Source organism: Physeter macrocephalus, chromosome 8, assembly GCF_002837175.3.
Source record: "Physeter macrocephalus isolate SW-GA chromosome 8, ASM283717v5, whole genome shotgun sequence".
Lineage (NCBI taxonomy): Eukaryota > Metazoa > Chordata > Mammalia > Artiodactyla > Physeteridae > Physeter > Physeter macrocephalus.
In genome coordinates, this window is record NC_041221.1 from 13,124,503 (window position 1) to 13,144,753 (window position 20,251).

At 42.8% G+C, this 20,251-nt stretch overlaps 1 protein-coding gene across 1 annotated transcript in view; it reads right to left on the reverse strand.

The window, feature by feature from the left end:
* Nucleotides 1-1,117: 1,117 nt before the first annotated feature.
* HSF2BP (heat shock transcription factor 2 binding protein) overlaps nucleotides 1,118-20,251 on the reverse strand; it is a 105,394-nt gene continuing 86,260 nt past the window's right edge. The window contains exon 8 of the mRNA XM_028492694.2: nucleotides 1,118-3,043. Coding sequence (XP_028348495.1) covers nucleotides 2,835-3,043 — 209 coding nt within the window. The 3' untranslated portion in view covers nucleotides 1,118-2,834. The remainder of the gene's footprint in view (nucleotides 3,044-20,251) is intronic.

Here is a 20,251-nt window from a genome sequence, read left to right on the forward strand (position 1 = left end):
TTGAATTATGGTTTTCTCAGGGTATATGCCCAGCAGTGGGATTGCTGGGTCAGGTGGGAGGGCGAAGCTGAGGTGAAGTGAGAGTGGCATGGACATATATACACTACCGAATGTAAATAGTCGGTTGGTGGGAAGCAGCGGCACAGCACAGGGAGATGGGCTCGGTGCTTTGCGATGACCTAGAGGGGTGGGATAGGGAGGGTGGGAGGGAGGCTCAAGAGGGAGGGGATATGGGGACACGTGTATGCGTATGGCTGATTCGCATTGTTGTGCAGCAGAAACTAACATGGTATTGTGAAGCAATTACACTCCGATAAAGATCTATTAAAAAAAATGTACCATTTTATTGATTTGGGGTTTTTTAAAAATAAATTTATTTATTTTTGGCTGCACTGGGTCTCTGTTGCTGCGCGTGGGCCTCCTTTAGTTGCAGCAAGCAGGGCCACTCCTTGTTGTGGTGCGCGGGCCTCCCACCATTGCGGTGGCTTGTCTCGTTGCAGAGCATGGGCTCTAGAGCGCAGGCTCAGTAGTTGTGGCGCACGGGCCCAGTTGCTCCGCATCATGTGGGATCTTCCCAGAGCAGGGCTCAAACCCGTGTCCCCTGCACTGGCAGGCAGATTCCTAACCACTGCACCACCAGGGAAGTCCCTGATTTTTGTTTCTGATTTTAAAATTCACAAGAGACCTCAGATACTGCCACGTACATGCTTTTATGCATACTTTTTAAACTGAGTTTTCTTTAGAGCTTTAGATGCAAAAAAAGTGAAGAACCCATTTTCCCCTTGACCTTCATAAGAAGAGCAAAAATATTAGAAAGGCTAGTCACTCCTTAAAATTGGCCTTAAGTACTTTTCCTGTGATATACATTCAAAAACATGTATTTGACATGTTTCTTTTTTTTCACATCTTTATCAGAGTATAATTGCTTTACAATGGTGTGTTAGTTTCTGCTGTATAACAAAGTGAATCAGCTCTACATATACACATGTCCCCATATCTCCTCCCTCTTGCATCTCCCTCCCTCCCACCCTCCCTATCCCACCCCTCTAGGTGGTCACAAAGCACCGAGCTGATCTCCCTGGGCTATGCGGCTGCTTCCCACTAGCTATCTATTTTACATTTGGTAGTGTTTATATGTCAGTGCTACTCTCTCACTTTGTCCCAGCTTACCCTTCCCCTTCCCTATGTCCTCGAGTCCATTTTCTACATCTGCACCTTTATTCCTGTCCTGCCCCTAGCTTCTTCAGAACCATTTTTTTTAGATTCCATATACATGACATATGTTTCTTGCTTAAGGAGTTTTCATAAGAACTCTTGCTATCCTTAGCACTTTAAAATTAGGAGGAAAAAAAACATATCCTTCTTAATCACATCCATCTACTAATTACCTAAACTATGCAACATTCATGGGTTTGGCCCGGTTTCATTTTTCTCTATATGCCACTGATCCCATCTTTGGCAGGAAAAAGACCCTGCATTTCTAGAGGCAGCACAACTAATTATACTAGTTTATCTCCTGTTACCTTATCAAACAAATAACCAAAATGAAAATGATACTATGCTAGAAAAGAACAAAAACACAACGCCCTCAATTTTATTTGCCAGTCAACAGGACCTACAGAGCCACACAGCACAGATGGACCAATTTCTGCCTCCGTGAATTTTAAACTGCCTTTTACAACATTTCTCTGGTTCTGATGAGCCAGGTTCCACAATATGTCGGCTCGTGAAATTCAAGCAACTGTGCCTTCCTGTAAGCGCCTTCATTCAGCCTCAGCCATAAACTGCACATTGCCTATAAAAGAAACATGAAGTTATTCCAAACTGCCACGCACAGCAGAAACAGCATACAAATGTGTATGGGACGCCTGCAAGTGTTTTTGCTCCTACAGGATGCCCAGAGACCACGGGCCTGCAGCGTCATCCTGAGGGACACAGCACGCGCTGCTGTGACCCTAAGGAGTGCCAGGGACGGAGCCGCACTCACACGTCGTGACACCTGTGAGAAGTGGAGCACATCCTCCTCTGTTCTCTGCAGTTGAGAAGGACACATGGTGAGGGGACCTGGTACACATGCCCGTGCACATTGTTTAAAGAATTCCAAGCAGCTGCATGTGCTCTAATGTATGAGGCCCTTGTCATGATACTGTTATATGAAAAACTGGACTCCTGAGCTTATAGCCAAAGGACCCAGAACAATGTAAGGAGAGATTTTTCCACCAACCACGTGTATGCATTGTAATATATACTTTCCTAACATCAAGTTGATAATATTTCAGAAAACAATAGTTGTAGCACACCAATGATTCTTCTGACTTTCTTTACTCAGAAATGAAAGAGGCACAAAAATATAGAACTAAAATGTCCAATATCATCTGAAATAGCAGGTTCACCGAAAGATATAAAGGTAAACTTGAACTGGGGGGAGGAATTAATTATAATTATTAGAGAGCGAATGAATTGTTTTTCAAGAAAGGTATCTCAGGAAAATGCTGACCAACGGGGTAGGCGGTTATTCAACCTTCTGCTTTTAGTGGGGAACCAACAGGTCTCAGGGTCTCCTGGGCAGCAGGAGTCGCTCTGAGAAGGCCCTCTTCCGGATGCAGCTCACGTGTGTCTTCGTGGAAGAATGGACCCTTTCTCAGGCTCACCTCTGGCAAGATTAACCAACCACCCACAAGCACGTTCACTTCCAGGAGCAAGTCAGATAGATACATCTCAATATACAGCCATCTCTAGGCAACACATCTGCTATCTGTAACACATTGCACACGGCTGGTGGCTTTAGAAGACAAAGTGGGGACCCAGGGAGAAGACGCCGGTGCTGAGCACCCCTATGCATCACGCTCCAGAGTGCGCAGGTCCTCCAGGAGCTCCTGGGCCACGGCCTGCAGGTGCGGGTTGCGGCTCTTGGCCATGGCCAGGATGCGCTGCAGGGGCAGGGAACTCCGGAACTCCGAGGCCGTCCTGGAGAAGACTTCTGGCTCCAGAACCACAGACTGTACAAGGCGCAGCACATGAAGACACACCTCTGTGTCTGGATCTAGGGGGACAGAGGTAACACTTCTGGTTAGAATAAAACCTTCTACAGGGACCTTGGAGCAGAATCCACCCCTCAGGGGTTCTTGGCCTCTCTGAATGATGGATGTGACAGTTTAGTAAACTATGAACTGACCCCAAACAGTGTCACTTCTTGATGTAAAAGCTTAGCTCATAAGAGGAGCATGACAATGTCATCCTCTAGTTAACATTCCACCTTCAAATATTACAATCACATAACTTTAAAATGCTGAACTAAAAATATGAAGGCTTTTCATGTAGTTTTCTGTAATTCTGCCCAGTTATAAGATTGTTTTAAGAGGTATGACTTCGTTTTCACTCCAAGTGCAGCAAAGCCCTGAGAGACCACATACAGATACGGCATCTCTTCAGGCCGCCGAGTTGCGCAAAGTCACAGCTGCAACACTCAAAAGTGAATTCCGTTTTTCCGTGTGAATGCTCTCTGGAGTTACAGAACCTGGCAGCCCTGCATATACTGTAGCAACCACTAAAAAAGCAGCTGGACTGAAACAACAGCCCAACACAAATTATAACCTTTAACCACCAGGGATCCAATTCTCCTCACCATGTCTCTCTACTGGGAGCCTTTAACATGCCGCTGATTCTTGATTAGATATTGTAATTGGAACCAGACTCAAAATCAGTACCTCCTTCTTAGCACTACACTTGAAAAACCTTTTAAGAAGTAAGTAGACTGAGAGAGTAGGCTGAGCAAACCCTCAGTGGGAGCTGCCACAGCACCAAGGCCCCCGGAGCCCCTCCCCACTGAACGAGAGCCACCAGGGCTCAGTGGACACTGCTGTGTCGGGGAGCGGAGAAACCCTGCCCTGCCCCGGGCCCAGACCGCTGAAGTGCTCCTATTTGGGGGAAGGGGAAGGAAACTTGCTCTGGCACAAAAACTGCCAAAGACACAGGCAGAGCGGCTGCCACAGGGAGGAGGACAGGATCACGGCGAAGGCGCCACTCAGATGCAGGTGGATGGGAGCCGAACCAAAACAACAGAGAACTCCCCTGCGTCCTCCAGCGGCCCAGCAAACACCCAGCGGCCAATAAAAGCAGTCTACGGCAGCAGCGGGAGGGGCAAGAGGATGGAAGGAAACCCCTCCATCCTCTTGGAAGGCCCAGACCCAAAGGGAAGGCCCGCAGCTGGGGGTGGAGACTGACAAAGGACTCTGGCAACTCAGTCCTCAACCGCAGCACAAGGAAGGAGAAGACTGGAAACCAGCGGCACAGAGGTCACCACAGTGACAAAACCCACACCAGCCCAACGCCCACACCGACAGCCCCACAGAACAGGAGGTGTCAACACTCTCTATGTACCTCATTCTCTCCTGCAGAGGTTGGTGCCCTGCGGCCCAAGGGCCAAATCCAGCCCAGGACCCGTTTCTGCACAGGCTGTGAGCTAAGGTTGGTTCTTACATTTTAAAGAGTTATCTTAAAAGAAAACAAAACAGAAGAATAATATGCAACAGAAACCACACATGACGCGCAAGGCTCAAAGTATTTAATAGCTAGCTCATTACAGGAAAAGTTTGCTCTACTGCCCTCCACACAATGTCCAACACTCAATCAGAAATTACAATGACAAAGCAAGGGAAACAAAACCCCACTGCAGTAATAAAGTAATCAGCAGAGCCAGACTCAGAGATAACCCAGATTTAGAAACAATTAGAAAAGGAATCTGAAAAAAATATGATTAATAGATGGGAAAGCACTGTTTTAGGGTTCTTGCAGTATACTTGAAGTGGTACAATATTATTTAAAGATTTTTAATATTTCAGTTGAAAATCTTCAACTAACTGTGATTAATTAATATAATTAATTAATCACAGTTAATTAAAGATTGTATTGTAAACCCTAGGGAAAATACTAAAAAGAGTTTTAAAAAGGTAAATGATAAGCCAGCAGTGCAAATAAAGTAGAATATTAAATACTCAATCCAACAGCAGACAAAAAAGAGGAAAAAAGAAACAACTAGAAATATTTCTGTATTTCTATATACATTAGATGAAAACTGTATAAACACATTGATTAAAAGACAGAGAATGCACAAAACATCAAGACCCAATTATACATTGTCTACGAGACACCCGAGATAAATATAAAGACACAGGTTAAAAATAAAAGAATAAAATTATGCCATGCAAACACTAATTAAAAGAAGTCTGCAGAGCCTATATTATTATCAGACAAGGTGGACTTCGGAACAAAAAATATTACCATGGATAAGGAGGGATTATAATTGTATAATTATAATTGTATAATTATAAAGAAGTTAATGCATCAAAAAGACATGACAGTCTTAATTAGGTATGTACCTAACAACAGAGTTTCAAGAGAAACAAAGCACAATATGCTAGAAATCCAAGTGCAAATAAATTCACAATCAGAGGTTGGAAACTTTAATACTTTTATTTCCATCACTGATTTTAAAAAAGAAAGAAAATCAGTGAAGATACAGAATCCCTGAACAACACTATGAACCAACTTGACCAAGTATACATTCAAAAGGATTCAAAGTACATTCTGTGATCACAAGGAATTAAGTTAGAAATAACAGAAATACATAATAAATAACAGAAAATAACAGAAATACAAAATAAATAACAGAAAAATATGTGAAAAAATCTCCAAATATCTGGAAATAAAACAACACACTTCTAAATAATGTATGGATCAAGAAGGAAGTCATAAGGAAAACTAGGAAATACTTTGATTGAAATGAAAATGAAAACACAGTATCATAATTTATAGATGCAGTTAAATCACTGCTTATCAGGGGAAATTATAGCAGTGAATGCTCATATTGGAAAAGAACAAAGGTCTCAAATTAGTTACCTTAGCTTTCATCTTAAAAAAAAAAAAAAAAGAAAAAAATCAAACCCAAAACATGCCAAAGGAAGGTAATTATAAAGAGCAGAAATCAATACAAATGAGGACAAATAAAAAACAACTGGGGAAAAAACAGTAAACCCAAAAGGTGACCCTGTTAAAAAAAATCTATAAAATTGATAAAACTCTAGCCAGGCTAAACAAGGAAAGGGGGAAGGAAGAAAAGACAGACACAGATTAAAATTTGGGGAATGAAAGAGGAGAAATCACTATAGAACCTACAGATATTAAAGGAATAATAAGGGAATATTATGAACAAATTTGTGCCCATAAATTTTGCAACTTGGATGGAATGGACAAACTGCTTGGAAGACATAAACTACTAAGATTCGTTCAAAAAAAGAATCTCTGGAGCAGGGGACATTAGGCACAATTGAAGATGGAGGTTCTGTCTGGAAAACACACTGGATTAAGCTAAAACATACCCACAAATTCTAAGATGCTCCTTCTTCCCCTTCTCCGTTTGTAGAGTTGGATGAGTCTTCTCTGGGCAATCTGAGCAACCCAAGAGGAAACATCTAAAGATACTGACCTGTGGGTTCCCAGTGAATGGCTGAGAATGGCTGAGCCAGGTCACACTACAGTGAAGTTCACAAGCCCCACTCACATGCTCAGGGCTTCCAATCGGCATTATAAATCCCACCCTTAAACACTAGCAAAAAACGATGTATTACCAGACACCTGAGAAGAAGATAATTATCATTTTCAACAAAAACAAAAGGAGGGCAAAAGAAAGACTAAGCAATGAGAAGATAACTTTTTTTAAACTTTATTAATCTCCTCCTCAAGGAGATTTTTTTAAAAGCTGTTTTATCCATTAAGCAGGAATGGGATGTTATTTTTTTAATTCCAAAAAAAACAAGGCAGCTGGAAATTAAGTGCACAATAGTAGAGATGAAGACTTCAATAGGCAGTATGGAAAATAAAGTAGAGGAAATCTCTCAGAAGTGGTACAAAAAGACAAAGGGATGCAAACACTTCCCAGAAAACTGGGGAGGAGGGAATGCCTCCTAACTGATTTTATGAAGCCTATATTACCCTGATATCAAAACCAGGCAAGGACAACACAAAAAAGAAAACTGCAAGCCAATATTCTGATAAACACAGATGCAAAAATCCTCTATAAAATATTAACAAACTAAATACAAAAAATACATTAAAAGGATCGTACACCACAATCAAGTGGGATTTATTCCAGGGATGTAAGAATGGTGCAACACCTGCAAATCAATCAATGTGTTACCTGCCATTAATAAAATGAAAGGTACAAATCATATGATCATCTCAGTAGATGCAGAAAAAGCACTTGACAAGATTCAACATTAACTTACGATAATAACTCTCAATAAAATGGGTAGAGACGGAACATAACTCAACATAACAAAGGCCTATGACAAACCCATAGCTAACATCATACTCATGGGTGAAAAACCGAAAGCTATCTCTCTAAGATCAGGAAAAAGACAAGGATGCCCACTCTCACCACTCTTATTCACCATGCTATTGGAAGTCCTAGCCAGAGCAATTAGGCAAGTAAAGAAAATAAAAGGCATTCAGTTTGGAAAGGAAGAAATAAAACTGTCACTGTTTGCAGAAAAATGATTTTATATAGAGAAAACCCTAAAGATTCCACCAAAAAAAAAAAAAACTGTTAGAAATAATAAACAAATATAGTAAAGTTCCAGGGTATAAAATCAATATTAAAAGATCTGTTGGGTGTCTTTACACTAAGAACAAGCTATCAGAAAGAAAAATTAAGAAAACAATCCCATCTGCAATCTCAACAAAAAGAATAAAATACCTAGAAATAAATTTAACCAAGGAGATGAAAGACCTGTCCGCTGAAAATTATAAGACACTGTTGAAAGGAACTGAAGAAGACACAAAGAAGTGGAAAGATATCCCATGCTCATGGAATGGAATGTTATACATTGTTAAAATGTCCATATTACCTAAAGCAATTCCTATCAAAATTCTAATGACACTTTTCACATTAATAGAATAAACAATCGTAAAACTTTTATGGAAACACAAAAGACCCTGCATAGCTAAAGCAATCCTGAGAAAAAGAAAAAAGCTGGAAGTATCACATTCCCTGATTTCAAATTATGTTACAAAGCTATAGTAATCACAACAGTACGGTTTGGGCAGAAAATCAATGGATATACAGATCAATGGAACAGAACTGAGAGCCCAGAAATAAATCCACACATAATATGGAAAATTAATTTACAACAAAGGAGCAAAAAACATAAAACGGAGAAAGGATAGCCTCTTCAATAAGTAGTGTTAGGAAAATTGGACAGCCATATGCAAAAGAATGAAACTAGACCACTATCTCACACAACACACAACAATCAATTCAAAATGGCTTAAAGATTTGAATGTAAGACCTCAAACCACAAAACTCCTAGAAAATAAAAACACAGTACATTCTTTGACATTGGCCTTAGCAATATCTTTCTGAACATGTCTCCTCAGGCAAAAGGAACAAAAGCAAAAATAAACAAATGGGACTACATCAAACTAAAAACGTATGCATAGCAAAGGAAACCATCAACAAAAAGAAAAGGCAACCAACCAAATGGAGAAGATATATGCAAAGCATATATCTGATAAGTGGTTAATATCCAACATATATAAAGAACTCATACAACTGAATATAACACACATACTTACACACATAAAAACCTGATTTAAAAATAGGCAGAGGAGCTGAACAGACATTTTTCCAAAGAAGACATACAGATGGCCAATAGGCACATGAAAAGATGTTCAACATCACTAATTATTAGGGAAACACAAATCAAAACCAAAATGAGATACCACCTTGTGCCTGTTAGAATGGTTATTATCAAAAAGGCAAGAAGTAAGTGTTGGGAGGATGTAGAGAAAAGTAACTCTCACGTACTGTTGGTGGGAATATAAACTGGTGCAGCCACTATGGAAAACAGTATGGAGGTTCCTCAAAAAATTTCTAAGAATAGAACTACCAAATGACCCAGCTAGTCCACTCCTGGGTATTTATCCAAAGAATGAAAACACTAATTTGAAAAGATATCTGAACTCCTATGTTCATCACAGAATTATTTACATTAGCCAAGATATGGAAACCTAAGTGTCCACTGATGGATGAATGGATAAATAAGATGTGGGGTGTGTGTGTATATATGTGTGTGTGTGTGTGTGTGTGTGTGTGTGTGTGTGTGTGTGTGTATAAATATACACACGCACACAATGCAACACTACCCAACCATAAAAAAAAAGATGAAATCTTGCCATTTGAGACAATATAGATGGACCTTTAGGGTATTATGCTATGTGAAATAAGTCAGACAAAGACAAATACTGTACAATTTCTCTCATATGTGCAAATTTTTAAATGAACAAACCAAACCAAACAAAAACAAACACATAGATACAGAGAACAGAGTAGTGGTTACCAGAGGGGAAGTGGGTGGGGAAGAGAAAAATGGGTAAAGAGGGTCAACTGTATGGTGACAGATGGAAACTAAACTTTTGGTGGTGGGCACACTGTAGTGTATGCAGAAGTCAAAATATAAATTTGTACACGTGAAACATATAATGTTATAAACCCATAAAAAATAAATAACTAAATCTCTTTTAGAGAAAAAAATTCCTATTGGCATTTTTTCCAGTGTTTGTCCTTTTTAAAAAAAATTTGAAGAATTTTTTTATTGAGGTATAGTTGATTTACAATATTAGTTTCAGGTGTACAACATAGTGATTCAAATTTTTATAGATTATACTCTATTTAAAGTTATTATAAAATATTGGCTATATTCCCTGTGATGTAAAATATATCCTTGTAGCTTATTTATTTTATACATAGTAGTTTGTACCTTTTAAACCCTATGCCTATCTTGCCCCTAACCTGCCCCTCTCCCCACTAGCAACCACTATTCTTTTCTATATATCTGTGAGTCTGTTTCTGTTTTGCTATATTCATTCATTTGTTGTATTTTTTAGACTCCACATATAAGTGATAAAACAGTATTTGTCTTTCTCTGTCTGACTTACTTCACTAATCATAATGCCCTCCAGATCCATCCATGTTTTTGCAAATGGCAAAATTTCATTCCACTGTGTATATATATATATATACACACACACCACATCTTCATTATTCTTTCATCTGTTGATGGACACTTACGTTGCTTCCATATCCTGGCTACTGTAAAGAATGATGCTATGAACACTGGGATGCATATATCTTTTTGAATTAGTGCTTTTGTTTTCTTCAGATATATACTCAGCAGTGGAATGGATCATGGGCTGGTTCTATTGGGTTGGCCAGAAAGTTCGTTCGTTTGTTTGAACGAACTTTCTGGCCAACCCAATATCTTTAGCTTTGAGGCACCTCCATACTGTTTTCCACAGTGGCTGCACCAATTTATATTCCCAGCAAGCATACAAGAATTCCCCTTTCTCCACATCCCCACCAACATCTGTTATTTGTGGTCTTTTTGATAATAGCTATTCTGACAGGTGTGAGGTGATAGCTCATTGTGGTTTGGTTTGCACTTCTCTGATGATTAGCAATGCTGAGCATCTTTGCATGGGCCTCTTGGCCATCTGTATGTCTTCTTTGGAAAAATGTCTATTCAGGTCTTCTGCCCATTTTTTAATTGGGTTCTTTGTGTTTTGATATTGAGTTGTATGAGCTGTTTATATATTTTGGATTTAATCCCTTATTAGTCATATCATTTGCAAATATTTTCTCCCATTCAATAGGTTGTCTTTTCATTTTGTCAACAGTTTCCTTTGCTGAGCAAAAGCTTTTAAGTTTAATTAGGTACCATTCAGGGTGTTTTTGCTTTTGTTTCCTTTGCCTTAAGAGCCAGATCCAAAAAAATACTACTATTATTTATGTCAAAGAGAGTTCTGCCTATGTTTTCTTCAAGGAGTTTCATGGTTTCCAGTCTTACATTTAGGTTTTTAACCCATTTTGAGTTTATTTTTGTATATGGCATAAGAAAATATTCTAATTTCATTCTTTTACATGTAGCTGTCCAGTTTTCCCAGCACTACTTATTGAAGAGATTGTCTTTTCCCCATTTTATATTCTTGCTTCCTTTGTCATAGATAAATGGACCATAAGTGTGTGGCTTTACTTCTGGGTTCTCTATTCTGTTCCATTGATGTGTCTCTTTTTGTGCCAGTACCATACTGTTTTGATTACAGTAGATTTTTAATAAAGTCTGAAGTCAGGGAGTATGATTCCTCCAGCTCCATTCTTCTTTCTCAAGATTGTTTTGGCTATTCAGGGTCTTTCTGTTTCCATACAAATTTTAAAATTATTTGCTCTAGTTCTGTGAAAAATGCCATCGGCAATCTTGATGGGGATTGCACTGAATCTGTAGCTTGCCTTGGACAGCATGGAAATTTTAACAATATTAATTCTTCCAATCCATTAACATGGTATATCATTCCCAACTGTTTGTGTCATCGTCAATTTCTTTCATTAGTGTCTTACAGTTTTCAGTGTACAGGTCTTTTACCTCCTTCATTTTATTCCTAAGTATTTTATTCTTTTTGCTGTGATTGTAAATGAGATTGTTCCCTTAATTTATCTTTCCTATAGTTCCTTGTATAGAAATGTAATAGATTTCTGTATATTAATTTTGTATCCTGCAACATTACCAAATTCATTGATGAGTTCTAGTAGTTTTTTGGTGGTGTCTTTTCTGTGTACATGCATCATGTCATCTGCAAACAGTGACAGTTTTACTTCTTCCTTTCCAATTTGGATTCCTTTTATTTCTTTTTCCTATCTGATTGCTGTGGCTAGGACTTCCCCAATCAGTATTTTTATTTGACATACTGGGGAAAAGTGTCAGCTTTACAATATAGAATCTTCTCAGCCAAAAAAGGATTTATTTTCCATTTATTCAAGTTTGTTTATCTTCATCAATAGAATTTTTCACAAAAGATTAAAAAAAATAAGCAAAGAGATGAACAATAGGAGAAAAAGAAGAGAGGCCCAACACCAAATATTAGATATTCCAGAAAGAGAAAACTGTGTCAGCAGACAGGAAGAGGTCACTCTATAATGATTCAGTAATTCAAAATAATTTTTTAAAGATTCCTAGAATCAAAAGATATGTTTCTAACCTGAAAGGTCCCTTTCAGTTTCCAGCAAAATTGATAAAAGTTACATCTAATACAGCAGGCATATCAACATAAAATTTAAGTTCAGAAAATGAAACAAAGAGAAAATTCTACAAGTTTCTAGAGGGAAAACACACCATATACAAAGAATCAGGAACCAAAACTTTTCAGGCACTGGACATTAGAAGATAATGGAATATAACTTTCAAAATTCAGAAATAAAAAGTAATTCTAACCTGGAATTCTATACCCAGCCAAACTCTGAGTATTATAGGTGAGGTAAAATAAAGACATTTCAGCCATAAGAGATCTTAGAAATTTTGTCTCCTCAATTATACTTCAAAAACAAACTCATAGAAAAGATCAGATCTGTGGTTACCAGAGGCAGGGAGTACAGGAAGGGGGAATTGGACGAAGGTGGTCAAAAGTACAAACGTCCAGTTACAGGATAAATAAGTACTAGGGATATGATGTACAACATGATAAGTATAATTTATACTGCTGTATGCTATATATGGAAGTTAAGAGAGAAATTCCTAAGAGTTCTCATCGTAAGGAAACATTTTTTTTCTATTTCTTTAATTTTGTATCTGTATGAGACGATGGATGTTCACTACACTTACTGTAATCATTTCATGATGGATGTAAGTCAAATCATTATGCTGTATACCTTAAACTTATACAGCGCTGTATGTCAACTACATCTTAATAAAACTGGAATAAAATTTTTTAAATTAAAAAAATAAAATAAAACCACAATCAAATAGGGCTTCCCTAGTGGCGCGGTGGTTAAGAATCTGCCTGCTAATGCAGGGAACACAGGTTTGAGACCTGGTCTGGGAAGATTCCCACATGCCGCGGAGCAACTAAGCCTGTGCGCCACAACTACTGAGCCTGCGCTCTAGAGCCCGCGAGCCACAGCTACTGAGCCCAAGTGCCACAGCTACTGAAGCCTGTGCGCCTAGAGCCCGTGCTCCGCAACAAGAGAAGCCACTGCAATGAGAAGCCCGTGCACCGCAACGAAGAGTAGCCCCTGCTCACCACAACTAGAGAAAGCCCGTGCACAGCAACGAAGACCCAACGCAGCCTAAAATAAATAAATTTACAAAGAAAAAAAAAAAAAACCACAATAAAATAACCCCCGTCAGACAGGCTAAGGTGAAGAAGGCTGACAATAGTAGGGGTGGTGAGAATGGAAAGGAGCCAGAAGGCTAACATGTTGTCGGTCAAATTTACACTGGGCGCAACCATCTTGGAAAACAGCCCTGCACAAGCTATAGAGTTGAAGACACACACTTCCATGGATCAAAACTTCCATTATTTTTTAAAAAATATTTATTGATTTTATTTATCTATTTTCCTTACTGTTTTGGCTGCGTCGGGTCTTAGCTGCAACCTGCGGGACCTTTCCTTACGGTGCACAGCCTCTTCTTTGCGGCACTCGGGCTTCTCTCTAGTTGTGGCGTGTGGGTTTTCTCTCTCTAGTTGTAGTGCGTGGGCCCCAGGGCACATGGGCTCTGTAGTTGTAGCATGCAGACTCCGGAGCATGTGGGCTCTGTAGTTTGTGGCACGCAGGCTCTCTCGTTGAGGCGCGCAAGCTCAGTAGTTGTGGTGCGCCGGCTTAGGGGTCCCGTGGCACGTGGGATCTTAGTTCCCCAGCCAGGGATCAAACCCATGTCCCCTGCATTGGAAGGTGGATTCTTTACCACTGGACCACCAAGGAAGTCCTGAAACTTCCATTTTTTTAAATAGACACCCAACAGGAAAATATGCACGTTTACCAGAGACAGGCACAAGAATTTTTGGTGCAGCATTATTTGTAAAACCCCCAAACCTGAAACAAGTCAAGTGTCCAAACCAAATGGTAAATGGATAAACTCATATAATGAAATATTATACAGCAGTGGTTCTCAACCGGGGCGGGGCACTTAGCCCTGCAGGGAACATGTTTGGTTGTCACAACTGGGGGCGGGGGTGCTACAGGCACCTAGTGGCGATACGGCAATGAACAGGCAACAGCACCAGGAACCTATAAACAAGACGTAAATGGGGATGCCGACACAAAACATGAGACTCCACTGAGTCACGTTCAATGGAGGAGGGAGCAGTAGGGGTCACAGGAGGGACAAAGGGATCCCAGCGTGCTGGCGACTTCCCACTCCTCAGCCTGGGAGGTTTTAATAAGTGCTCCTTGCAACAATTCTCTCAGCTTGGCCTGTATGTTTTGTGTACTCGTCTCTAAATATGTTACACTTGTTAAACTTATTTTGATAAAGGAAGGAAGGGAAAGAGGAAGAAAGGGGAGAAGGCAAAAGGAGGGGGAGAGAAAGAAAAATAACAACTTGCCAAAGTCAATCCAGAGGACGCTCTTCCCAGGGCCTCCAACTCCTGCGGTCCACCCCGCCTACCCACTCGGGCCCACACAGATACCTCTCCTCCCTGGACCCCTGCTCTGCTGGGAGTGCCACTGCCTGGCTCAGGTCCCAGCCTGACCGCTTGATCCCTGGGTGGCATTAGAAGTGGCCTCACAGGGCCGGTGAGGGGATGATATAGTGAAATGCATGTAACAAGCTCAGGAGAAGGCCTGGCACAGAGCAAGCACTCAGAAATGTTAGTTATCGTCAGCATCTCATCAAGTACTCTGTACCATCTCAAATTAGTTCTTTTAAATCTTGCCTTCTGTGATGGTCAATTCTACGTGTCAAATCGACCAGGCTAAGAGATGCCCAGAGCTGGCAAAACATTATTTCTGAGTGTGTCTGCAAGGGTTTCCTTGGAAGAAATCGGCATTCGAATCCACAGACCAAGTAAAGAAGATCACTCTCACCAGCGTGGGTGGCATCAACAATTCACTGAAGGCCTGGATAGGAAAAAAAGGCAGAGAGGAAGGCTGAATCCGCTCTGTCTGCTTGAGCGGGACGTCCATCTTCTCCTGCCCCTGGACATGGTGCTGCCGGTCCTCGGGCCTTTGGACTTGGGACTGAACTACAGCACTGGCTTTCCTGGTTCTCTGGCTTGCAGACAGCAGATCATGGGACTTCTTGGCCTCCATATAAATCTCCTCCTATCTATCGATCTAGCCATCCTACTGGTTCCATTGATCTGGAGAACCCTAATACACGTTCCCTGCAAATTTCTTGAACGTGGGAGACAAGGCAGTAACCCCTCACAGACCCAGAGCCAGTGCTCTGCGCACCCCAGATACTCACTGGGAGTCTCTGCAGACTGGCTGATGCTGTACCTGAGTACCCAGCACATGTGCTGTGCAAAGCTTGCTGGTCCGCAGAGATGCACCTGCACCACAATGAGTCCCACTGTATACAAAGTGCATCCAGTCTCCCAGGCAGGCAGGAGAGCCATGGTTCATACCCTGCAGAGGGGCCTCTGCTCCTGGGAGCATGGCCCAGAGTGACTGTCTATTAGACCCAAGTCTGACCGTGGACAGATTCTGAAAAGAAATAATGCCAAACATGCCTTCAAAATAAGCTACATGCCATGCAGCAGCTCAGCCAGCCAAGAAATGAAATACTTACTTGGTTTTCCTTTGTTGCCTGTAGGCCTTTTTTCCTTAAGTTAAAGAAATAGGTGCCTTGAATATTAAACCATTAGGTACAAATATCTCTAAGGCCACCAGTGTCATCAACTAAAATCTAAGCAGGAGTAACTCAATTCGTGCCGTGTACACTATTTGTTCCAAGTGACAAGTGAGCATGTTAGAGACTCTTTTACTGTCTCACGTCCTCTATGAACCTTTCTGGCCATCCCTGCACTGCGCCCCCAGCGTCAGCCGGTGACACCTCTCAGTGCTCACAGCACCACCAGCCCTCACCTAAATGCAAACGTAGGCAACTCGTAAGAGAAACGACACTGAGCATTTCTCTACCATTACGTCTCTGTGGTAAAGGAGGAATTCACTGGATCAAGGAAAAAATCCCATCAAAATTAAACAAACTCCATCTTCACAAATCAACCAAAACTTATTCTCTGATTCTCTAACCAGGAGATAGTTATTGAGCCTTAACCGTTAAGACAGATCAGATTCATGACATTTAATATCGCCACAAAAGCCTCATCCTGAAACAGCATTTGAGTCCCTTTATCACTCTAACATAAACCAGCGAGCAAACACTTTTCCTCCTGGCGGGCATCTCAGCACCCTCCAGCTGCAGCACCCTCCTGCCGCCTGGCTCCACCAGCACATGAGCTCTGAGAGCCCAGCACCTTGCCCTGGTCTTCCCTCGACAGCGGGTGAAAGACAAGCCTACACGCCTGGGGAGCCTGGGGAAATGAGCAGTCATCGGGACGAGCGAGCAAGGAAAAAGGAAGGGCGAGCGTGCTTTGGCTTGTTTGGAGTAAACTATAAAAAGAGAGCTTGATAAGACACGAATTTCAAGGTGACTACAAAAGGTTTGACCATAGAATCCTGTTAAATTACAAGAACAATTAAAATATAATTTGATTTTTAATTCCTCTCCACGAAAATCTAATCTACCGAATGCGACAAAACCAAACAGAAGGAAACCGGTCCCTCCGTCAATATAGTTCAACATGGCAGGAGAGGCTGGGGGTCAGCAGCTGCCCACTCCCTGGCTCCAGGAGCTGGCTCTCCCTCCCAGACAGGGCATCTCCAGGGCACCTCAGAGCAAGGAAAGGCACCATTCTACCAAGTTCCAGAACTCTCACAACCCAGAGCCTGCTCTCCACCGAAGGAGTGAGCTGGGAGGGCTTCAGCTTCGTTCCAGAAATACCGTCACTGCTCAGAAGGCTTCTGGAATGCCTCCTGGAATTGCCTTCAGAGCCAGTCTGTGAGCCATTCCCGAACATCGGTGCCACCGCCTTAGACGCCGACGCCACGTCTGCATAAGCACCCTGACACCGGTGTGCACTGAGTCAGGCCACGCTGACCTGGCTGCTCGTCGTGAGCCCTGCTGCGGAGCCGCTGGCGACCCAGCCTCAGGCTCCCCCCGAGTGCCCCCAGCCGGGTCCTCTCCCCTCCTGGCCCGCAGGCTCCCCCGACTGCAGCTCGGCTGCTCCGGGGCGTGTGACACAGTCGCTCCGGGCTCACGGTCTTCAGGGATCTCGAGGACACCGCGTCCTCCGGGTTCTCCCGCCTCGTCCCGCTTCCGTCGTGCTCCCTCGGCGCCTCCTTTGCTTCCCCCACCTCTTCCTCCTGCACTGAAGACGCTGGGGCGGCCCAGGCCCACCCTCAGAGCCCTCTCCCTCCCGGGATGACGCGGTCCACTGCTAGGGCCACACGTGCTTCCTACACCATGACGGCTCACAGAGTGGTCTCCAGCCCCAGTCTCTGCATGAACTCAACTCAGAAACCCAACCGTGCACTTCGCACCTGCCTTTGAAGGTCAAACAGGCATCTCGAATTTCACATGCACCAAACTACTGGTTCCTCCCCAGGTCCTCCTAATAGCACCACCAGGGACCCAGCTACTCAGCCCCAAACTCAAGCATCACCCCGGCCCGCCCGCCCTCATAGTCCCCTCCCCTCCAAATGGACCCTAAATCCACGCACGTCAATCACCGTCGCCGCTGCTGCTACCCGCAGCCGCCACACCTCCCACCCACACCCTGCACCTGCCCCCCAGCCCCCGCCCCGGCAGCCAGATGGAGCCCCATGACTGCCCCTTGGACCAGGGCTGCCCTGCTCCGCCTTCACAGCCCACTCCAGGCCCCAGGGGACCCGGCCCGACGGCCTCCCTGACCTCCTTCCTGACCCGCCGCACCTCTCCACCACACTGCCGCTTCACCCCGACGTTCTCACGGCCACGGCCACCGCAGGCAGGGCCTTGCCACTGCCCCTCCTCAGCCTGGGACGCTCTGCGCGCAGAGCTCTGATGGCTTGTCCCCCACTTCACTCAGCTCTGCACTCACACGCCCACAGAGCAGCCCCACCTTGTGCCTCGAGGCCCTCACACCACCCCATCTTTATTTGTATTACACGATCTCCGCCATTCTGCTGGTTGTCAAGTCTTTCACCTGAATATAAGTTCCACAAGGGAAGAGCTCTGTCTTGTTCGCTTCTGAACCTCCAGTTCTTAGGGCAGGCTCGGTGCTCAAGGAACACCTGTAAAATATGAGCTTCCCGAGTGCTCCAAGCTTCAGTGCACCCTGCCCGTGGCGCCAGCCACGAGGGGGGCAGGTAAAGCACTGAATCACCAGTGGGGGCAGGTAAAGCCCCCAGCTCAGCAACAGAGTCTGCAGAGGGGATGCCAAGCCCCAGCAGTGTACTTTGTGGGAGACAAAAGAAATACAACCTCTAGTCTCTACTCTCTCAACTACTCTGGGATTTTTTTTCAATAAAATAGTTCCAGGCCATTCACAAGCAATAGATTAGAAAGTACGAATATGAGTCTGTTTGTAATATCCACCATGAGACCCTAAAGAAGGAATGATCAGTCTTGGGGGTGGGATATCTGGAAAGGCTCCCTAGAGAGTGGTTTCTAGTTGGATTTTAAAGATCTGGGAACGTAATATGTCTAATCATTTATCACATTTCTAATTTTTTCTTTCCAAAATCATGTTATAACTTCAACCTTTACCAATTAAAACTCCCTCCAAATGGATGTGAGCATCTTGGCTTCTTCCATCAGCTCATCTGTTTCTGGATCACACTCCAACACAGATTCCTCATTTCCCTCTTTCCAAAATCACTTCTCAACTTTCTCGACACAATACTTTAGACAACAGATCACACCCAGAGGGAAGTGGAAAAAGGGTTACTTAGCCCAGCTAGGAATTTGCTCCTTTTCTAAAATATACTTGCATGGCAGATGGGTCAGCTCTGACACATATGCAGAGCCTGAATCACAACCAAATTAGTCCCACTTCAACACGTGTCAAAATACATGAAAATAAGCAGATGTTACTAACCATAACAGCAATACCACTGGAAAACAGACTTCTCAAAATGGTATATAATCTATTAAATGGAGGCCACACACAGTTTTCACATTTCAAATTAAATGTAGGTTTAAATCATAAAGCCAGCATAGCCCAGGAGAAAACACACAAGCTCAGGGTTTGGAGTCAGAGGGCCAGGATGTGAACACCAAATATGGTACCTTCCTGACTGCCCCGCCTTGGCAAGTAAGGATTTCACATTCTCTGAGCCTTGGTTTCCTGGTCAGTAAATCAGGACACACACCACATCAAAGGGTTTGAGAGAACGCATTAGAGAACGCACGTAAGCACGTGCTGGCTAGAGTAAGGGCTCGGTATGTGTAGCTGCTAGAACTTTGACTGGCTGTTGCACTTCCTTCAGCCATGAGGAATATCACACACCTATGGTCTGACAGAATTTAGGCATCTTATCTGAAAGATCTTTCCAAGAGTTACCTTTTGGGTTATTTTTCTGGAAAGATTAGTTTATGGGCAGTAAATTTTAAACATAAGGGCTTGTGCCAGCAGCTGTTTCTGTTTCCTGTGATGATGCAGTGTGGGGAGAAGCAGTGGCAGGGATGTGAAGAGGACGCTGTGAGCTGGATGCCCAGACAGCCTGCTCCTAAGTACTTCTTGAGGAGGAGGATGGCCACAAGCCCAAGGGAGAACATAAAGCTACCAAATTCCCTCATATTGTAATTTTCTTCGATGAACTTTTGCCCTCACACAAAGAGGGAAAAATATTGAAAGAAAAAAATAAAAGCACCAGTGACCTGTGGAACAATATCAAGCTTGTTATTGGAGTCCTAGAAGGAGAGGAGGGGGAAGACATAAAAACATTTTGAAGATATAATGGCCTAAAATATTCAAATTTGAGGTAAACCACAAACCTACAGATCCAAGAGGTAAAGGCACATCATAATCAAATGTCTGAAAACCAGTGATAAAGAGAAATTCTTGGAAGCAACAAGAGGGGAAAAACAACCTGAGGTAGAAAGAAAAAGTAAGAATGACAGCAGACTCCTGGTAAGAAACCATGTGGACCAGAGAACAGCGGGCAACATCTTTAAAGTAATGAAACCTCAAGTCCCATACCCAGCAAAAATATCTTTCAAAAATAATGGTGAGTAAACACTTTGTAAGACAAACAGGGCTTCCCTGGTGGAGCAGTGGTTGAGAGTCCGCCTGCCGATGCAGGGGACATGGGTTCGTGCCCCGGTCCGGGAAGATCCCACATGCCGCGGAGCGGCTGGGCCCGTGAGCCATGGCCGCT